Source organism: Cryptomeria japonica, chromosome 10 (genome assembly GCF_030272615.1).
Source record: "Cryptomeria japonica chromosome 10, Sugi_1.0, whole genome shotgun sequence".
Lineage (NCBI taxonomy): Eukaryota > Viridiplantae > Streptophyta > Pinopsida > Cupressales > Cupressaceae > Cryptomeria > Cryptomeria japonica.
In genome coordinates, this window is record NC_081414.1 from 350,701,578 (window position 1) to 350,709,800 (window position 8,223).

Sequence of the window (8,223 nt, forward strand, 5' to 3'; positions counted from 1 at the left end):
AGGTTCTATTTTTCGCTATGTTAACAAGTTTTCAAAATCACCAAAAGAGTGACAAGGTAAAGGGGTTCAAAAAATCATAAATTTGAGATTTTTACTAAGATCACGAGCTCACAAACTCTCTAAAAGTGTGACAAGTTTTATAGGCTCACCAATTTTAGTGAAATTCTCAAAAGTGGGTGAAGGTTTGAAGAATTTCCAATTCACCAAGAGTATGGAAGTGCAACAAGGCTTGAAGATGTTTTAGTTCACCAAATGTGTTAAAGTGTGACAAGGTTCACAAGTTTTCTAGTTTGAAAAAAAGTGTGACACATTAGGAAAAGGTCAAAATATCCAACTTTCTTGGTAAAAGAAAATTTAAACTTAAATTTTGGGAGAGAAAACGAGCATTAATTATCATGGTTGGTGCATGCATGATCCAATGCACTCATCTAGGTAGGATTTATTACCAATAGTAGGTTTTAGGGATATAAGGGTTGTGAAGGCATTCATTTGGATCAACTTTCATTCTACATCATTCACCAAACACCCTTGCAAATTATTCTATGTACTTGTCTTCAAGAAAATAGATATGAGGGAAAAAAAACCCTTGGGTTTGTTGAAGATCAAAGGATGAAAAAACTTAGAGGTTGTGACTGAACTTTCATCAGTTACAAGTTCTAGTTGTTACAAGTTTTTGTATTTTATAGTTTTGTCATGAATTTAAGGATAGTAGTTTCTCTTTATAGTTGCTACTATAGTAATATTTATCCTTATCACGATTAAAAAACATTATATGTATTTTTGGACATCAATATAAATTAGAAAAAGGTATAGAATCTTTCTTTTAATTATTGGATTTATTTGTTAATTTGGTTTATCAATATTAACGTAAAAATTAAGGAGAAATTTGAGATTTTTTATAATATCTACTAAATTATATTTTTCAAGATTATTTGTTGGGGTTATCACATTTATGTTAGAGATAAGTATATTCCTAGCTTGTGGGTTACCTTAATGATTGATACATTAATAGATAGACTAAACATCTCAAATAAAACAAAGGAATTACAATTTGAAGAATGAGTCACAAAAGGTCTTGACACAAAAGATGAAGTTATGAAGAGAAAAAGGGAAAAATAAATTGATACATGAGGAAAATGAAGATTTCTTTTAGATAATTTTATAGAATCTCAATCTAAGAGAAGTATCTAAAATCTAAAAGAGAAATGAATTAATAAAAAAATAGTGAAATAATTAATCACAAAATGTACTTAGGGAAGGGAAAGCTCCATAAAGAATTAGGAAAAAACAAAGTAATTGTACAGTTAAATATTTAAAACAAATATTTTTTACTAGAAGAAGAGATTATAGTTCATTTCAAAGTGTAAAATAAATAATAATTAAATAAAATATATTACAAAATATACTTTTCAAAATATCACTCCAAAGGCTAAGATCTTGCAAAACATTGTGTCAGGTAACTCTATTTCATGGTCCAAAACTTGCTTCAAACTTGGTTTTTTCTAAAAATCTCACAAAGTACAAGGAGAAGCTCAACATAAGGATCTTTAATTAAAAGGCCCTTTATTTGAGAGTAAATTTACTCAAGCATACCAAGGGTATGCTCTATAATGATTTTTGGTGTGAAACATTAAAAAATGGAAGATTTGGAGCTTTTCCAAGACCCCCCTTCACTTGAATCCTATTTACAAGTGGTGTACATTTTACCTTTGACTGAAGAAATTTCATTGGAAGGCATTTAATGTTTTTTTCCTTCCAATTTGTTTTTCCATGTTCTATAAGTACAACACAATATAATGTTATGATATATTAAAAAATTTCATGTTTATTATGCTTCACATAAAATCTTTAATATTGCTATCATTTTTATCACATTTTCTATGGTATAAAACTTATGCTTACTCATTGCATATTAACTACCTACTATGGTAATATACTATTATACTATGTCTTTTGAGCTTATACATTGAGGCTATGTTGATACATCACATTTCTAAAGCAAAAAATTGAGTTCATATTGCCATATGATAATCTAAGAGTTATTGTACTATATTGGGAGGCATCATGTCTTCCCCCAACTTATGCATCCCCCTTGTCATATCCTTACCATTCGTACCCATATTCAAGGTATCATGTCTTTCCCCTTACTTAATATGATTTCATGGATATATCTTTGAACTTTCGTATTGAGGGATTCATGACTTCCTCCTTGCATACCATTTTGGGGACATCATATGCTCTCCTCCTTTAGAGTTCTACATCAAAGAGATTCATGTCTTCCCCCATTTCATAGTGTTCCTACCTAAATTTATGCTATCACTAAGACTTGTTACCTTACCATCATGTGATCATGCTACCATATTGGGGGAACATGTCTTTTCGAGTGCTGCATATATGAGTGTTCATCACCATTAAGGACCACACAACCTTTCCACATTGTCCTTGATGGGAAAAACACACTTTAGATGCTTTATTTTTTAACAAATTACTTTTATAATTGTTACTTTTACATGATTCACATGCTTAAATTCTTGTCTTTAAATTACATTTCATGTACGTATTTTTCCTCTCCTTTAATACTTTCCAACATTATTACTTTCCAAACTAGTAGAATTACCAAGAGTATTTCTAAATACGAAATAAATAGAGGCAAATCTAGATGACGAATCCACAATAGTAGACCCCTTCCCCAATTAAAAAAACATGACAACATCTATCCAGCCATATATTAAACACATTATACATATTAAAGTCTTTTACAAGATACGCTAAATATATGGAACTATACAGAGGGGCTAAAGCTTGTTATCCTAAAACTTAACAGTAAAGGATAAAAACTTCACTTTGTTGCATATAACTTTTACATTTTACAAACAAAAAACAGGCACACCTGCTTCATGGCATCGCTCCCTAATCACCCTCTGGTATTCGGTTGTTAAATTTAAAAAGGCATGCCATGGAAGAGCTTACTGAAATGCCGTACTGTCATTTCTTAGGAGACCCTCTTATACATTAACCATCGCTCTCCTCCAAGTTCCATAAAAAATTGGCATAGGAAGCAATTACATAGCTGCCAAAATCAACCATTGTCAATTACCCATTAGCCAACAAAAGCAAGATCTAAGAGCATAAAAGGAAGTGGGCAATTGGTTACCAGTCATGAGGGGCAGCCTGGACTGCTTGTTTAAAGTAAGCTTCGGCTGTATCTACATCTTTATGAGCTTCCCATACCAATTCGGCATAAAGTGACAGCACTTCTCCATCTGCAGGACTGGCCAGAACGGCCCTTGCATAGAATTTCTCTGCCTTGTCAATGTCCCTTTTCACCTAATATCCCACTCAAAACACTTTTTCCTTCAGTTACCAGTAAGAACGAGAGAGATATCATAGCAGTAAGAGAGATATCATCTCTATGTCCAGTAAATATTAAAAAAAGATATTGTGCATAGTTTTTTATTTTGACTGTGTGAGTTTTTCTTTCACTGTTTCAGATCTGTTTCAGATCAAATTCTAAGAACTTTTATCAGACAGTTTGAAAGATTTTTTTCTTATCATCTCTATGTCCAGTAAATATTAAAAAAAGATATTGTGCATAGTTTTTTATTTTGACTGTGTGAATTTTTCTTTCACTGTTTCAGATCTGTTTCAGATCAAATTCTAAGAACTTTTATCAGACAGTTTGAAAGATTTTTTTCTTATTTCTTGATGAAGGATCATAAAGTTTCAGAAAAGATCATAAAATTTAATCTGAAACGTTAAAGAAAAAAACTCAGAATCAAAACTAAAAACTATCCACAATATTATAGACTGTGGAACCAAAAAACACATTCAAACGAGAACCTTGGTAGCTCACCTCGTGTAAAAATTTGGCATAGTTCCTGAGCAGTAGCGCATTCCCAGGATTTGCCTCCAACATCTCTTCATAATATATATCTGTAATATTGAAACAATTTTCTCTTGGTTTTCTGATGTGGGGAAGTGTCAAACGAAAATGGGAGAAGGCTATTTTGAACATGGGAGAAGAGGAGAGTTTGTGCAGATTAGAAAGGCTCGAACTTGTCCTTGAAATGCAAGGAAGCGGACTCAATTTAGGGTTAAGGGCAGAGGAATTTTTTAGCAGCATTTTCAATCCAGACGATAGAAATTTTCAATAGGTTTGAAGAAGCTGCAAATTTAAATCTTGATCATGATTGGAATAAACATGTAAACATGAAGATAGCGATAAGCATGATCATAAGCGTCGCAAAGAATGGGTGGAGGTGTTACGGCAGTCAATTCAGATTGGGACGTGTAAATTGTGGAGGCGAATCAATTGAATTCTAGAGATTTCTTGGATATTTGTACAACAAAAAGGTATCTTCATTTAATTTTATTGGGAACTTTAGCAATCCATTTGTTAATGGTTACTATCAAGTGTACCCTTTAACAGTGTTTGTATAATAAGTTAAAATGTTAAAAAATAATGATTTGTTTCAGATATTCTTCACGAAATGATTTGAGCTTTAACTAGTGTCAATATTTTACTGTATTTAATAAATTTACTTAAAATATCTGTAATTTTATATTTATAAGGATTACAAAGTGTCAAGTCATTTAGATTGAAGTAGCTTTTTTTATTTTTTAAATAATTTAAAATTATGTGTCAATATCTTTCGTTAGGTGTATATATATTGTGATGGTGAAATTATTCTACTAATGTCTATTTTCATTTAATTTTGGGTCCATTTTGATGAAATGCCTTGATATAATTGCATATTGATAAGTGACACATTCTTATGTTATATTTATATTTTACTTGATCTCTATTCATCCTCATTTACTCTAATTAACACATATTTTCATGCATGGGTAAAAACACAACAATATCTCAAGAATGAGTAAATACATTTTTTTTAAATTATCACATGATTGAAAAATTGTATGAGAGGTTCAATCTAAGTACGAGAGTTCAATCTAAGTGTAATAGAGTTTGATCTTAGCCCCTTAGATTGAACCCCTCTTTGTGAAGTCCCTCAACATTATCTCCTTAACTCTCATATCTCCTTAACTCTTATCAAAATATTGACAAATATATTGGCTCACCTTATGTTTTTGGGGGTTAAACAAAGTCATTTGTGTTGAATATAAGTTAAGCATTGCATATTGGAAATTTATGCTTGAACATAATTAAGAAACATGTGATCAACCATTAAACTAAAATATTACATGGAAAAATGTATAAGAAATTAGCAATACACATATGGACAAGAGATATGTGTGGATGAAATCTTTGGGGAAAAAGCTCAACCACCAAAGAGACAAAAAGTTTTTATTAATCTCAAAAAGATAAATACAACAAAACAATCTACTTTATCCCAATGATCTAGTAACATTCTAGCAAAACAAGAACACCTACAAATCAACATCTAAAGCCTGTATCACATGCCACAAATATATAGAGCAACTAGGAACAAAAAACATATTTTTTACAAAATAATGGGTCAAAACTATCACATCACATATTGAGCCCTCTGAATTATGCAATAATTTGGTATAAATTCTAGTTATTTTGCATGTTCCAATGGAGACCACATGCCAAACAAAGAAGACACATGATCACATCATGTAGGGTGTACTTTTTTTACATGTAGGTCCTTTGATATCATTTTATTTCTAAAAAAATTACTTTACATACATGTTTATGAGTGCTACATACTTTGCAATACATTTGAGGATTCACATGCATCTCAAAGTTAGGGCAAAATGTAATGATGATATTTGCACAACTATGTCATTTCTCACTTAATTATATGCCCATTTTGGAAGGATATCATAATATGTGTACATGTTGTAAAATGACACAATCTTGTGTGAAGTTGGGCTCATTCTCATAGCCTTTACCTATTCCTATGTAGACATATTCTCATTCATTTCCCCTATCTTATCCATACTTATACTTACCCTAATGCACTCACCTAGACTTACACTACTTCTTACATCTATTCCGCTTTATTTGCTATCCGCCTAGATCTATTGGTTTGCGTACCCATAACCATTTTTGTTATCATAGGGTTAAATGCATGGTTATTGACTTGACTGGTACATATTCAAATTTGAGCTAAATGTTGTCAATTATTTTCCAACTCTAAGTCTCTAAGTATATGTTGGCATGATTTGGTGTTCAAAGGAATAATGTGGTGTTTAGAGGTGATCATTCGCACCCATTTTACTTTTAAAAAAGCACCCTCAAATATTCTCCCATTCTCTTTCGTCTTAAAACATTAAATGACCAATTAATAGCAAAACATTTTGATTTGGTAAATTAAATTGCATACACCATTTTAGAGTGCTTTGTTGTTACTTTCCATTTTGAATATACTTTTCCACGAGTTGATCTAAGAAAATATATCTCCTAATGACATAATGACAAGGTTTTCAATATTTGTCAATCCCAAAATAAAAAAGAAAACAGAATAAACAAAGACAAATCTCATAAACGAAAAAAAAAATATACATTACACACAAGCAAATCTAAAAACAAAATAGATCCCTTCCCAAATAAAAAGAAGAAACATTAGGGCTATACAGAGGGGCTAAAGCTTGATGTTAAATCTTAAAACAGTAGATAATAAAGATAAAAGCTTCATTTTGATGCATATAACTTTACATTTTACAAACAAATATCAGGCACACCTGCTTCATGGCATCACTCCCTTTCACCCTCTGGTATTCGGTTGTTAAATTTATAAAGGCATGCCATGGAAGAGATTACTGAAATTCACCGTTCTTATGTTTTTCAGAATTACAAGGGGCAGCATTTGTTGGGAGACTCTCTCATACATCAACCATCGCTCTCCTTCAAGTTCCATAGAAAATTCGCATAGGAGGCAATTACATAGCTGCCAATATCGACCATTGTCAATAACCCATTGCTTAATTAGCCAAGAAAACCAAGATTTAAGATCATAAAAGGAAGTGGGCAAATGGTTACCAGTCATGAGGGGCAGCCTGCACTGCTTGTTCAAAGTAAGTTTGGGCTCTGTCTACATCTTTATTTGTTTCCCATATCAGTTGGGCATAAAGTGACAGCACTTCTCCATCTGCAGGACCAGCCAGAATAGCCCTTGCATAGAATTCCTCTGCCTTGTCAATGTCCCCTTTCACCTAATATCCCACTCAAACACGTTTTGCCTTCAATTACCAGTAGAATAAGAGATCTCAACTATCACCATGTCCAGTAAATATTTTATAAAAATAATTGTGTGAGAGTTTTTTTTTCATTTTTTGGAAACAAATTCTATGATCTTTTATCAGAAAGTAAGAAAAGAGAAGAGATTCTTTTCATTTTTTATGATAGATTACGAAAAAACTCATAATCAAAACTAAATACTATATACAATATTATAGACTGTGGAAACCAATATTAACACATTCTATTGAGAATCTTGGTAGCTTACCTCGTGCAAAAATTTGGCATAGTTCCTGAGCAGTAGCGGACTGCCAGGATTTGCCTCCAACATCTCTTCATAATATGTATCTGTAATCTTGAAACAATTTTCTTTTGGTTTTCTGATGTGAGGAAGTGTCAAACGAAAATGGGAGAAAGCTGTTTTGAACATGGGAGAAGAGGAGAGTTTGTGCAGATTAGAATGGCTCGCACTTGTCCTTGAAATGCAAGGAAGTGCATTCAATTTTGGGTTGAGGGCAGAGGAACTTTTTAGTAGCATTTTTAATCCAGACAATAGATTTTTCCAGAGGTTTGAAGAATTTGCTGCAAATTTAGATCATGGTGATGGTTGGAATAGTATAAACATATAAACATGAAGTTGGCGACAAGCGTCGCAAAGAACGGGTGGAGGCGTTACGGCAGTCCTTTCAGATTGGGACGTGTAAATTATTGAAGCGAATCAATTTATTTACTGAGATTTCTTGGATATTTGTACAAGAAATGGAATCTTCGTTTTATTTTAGTGGGAACTTTAGTAATCCATTTCTTAATGGTTATTATAAAGTGTACTCTTTAATAATGTTTGTATAATAGTTTTAAATGTTAAAAAATAATGATTTATTTAGGATATTCTTCACCAAACGATTTGAGTTTTATTTAGAGTCAATATTTGATTGTATTTAATAAATTTACTCAAAATATCTGAAATTTTATATTTATAAGAATAATAAAGTGTAAAGTCATTTATTATGAAGTAGTTTTTTATTTATTTTTTAATAATTTGAAATTATATGTCA

The 8,223-nt window shown here is 31.7% G+C and overlaps 2 protein-coding genes across 2 annotated transcripts; both read right to left on the reverse strand.

The window, feature by feature from the left end:
* Positions 1 to 2,712: 2,712 nt before the first annotated feature.
* Positions 2,713 to 4,266, reverse strand: LOC131049748 (uncharacterized). The gene is made up of 3 exons (XM_057983811.2): positions 3,854 to 4,266; positions 3,155 to 3,327; positions 2,713 to 3,070 (listed from the first exon to the last, which is right to left on the reverse strand). The coding sequence occupies exons 1-3, from the start codon at positions 4,121 to 4,123 to the stop codon at positions 3,013 to 3,015; spliced, it is 501 nt and encodes a 166-aa protein (XP_057839794.1). The 5' UTR covers positions 4,124 to 4,266; the 3' UTR covers positions 2,713 to 3,012.
* Positions 4,267 to 6,737: 2,471 nt separating this feature from the next.
* LOC131858701 (uncharacterized) lies at positions 6,738 to 7,744 on the reverse strand. Its single transcript, XM_059212007.1, has 2 exons — positions 7,437 to 7,744; positions 6,738 to 7,143 (listed from the first exon to the last, which is right to left on the reverse strand). The coding sequence occupies exons 1-2, from the start codon at positions 7,704 to 7,706 to the stop codon at positions 6,967 to 6,969; spliced, it is 447 nt and encodes a 148-aa protein (XP_059067990.1). The 5' UTR covers positions 7,707 to 7,744; the 3' UTR covers positions 6,738 to 6,966.
* Positions 7,745 to 8,223: the final 479 nt, after the last annotated feature.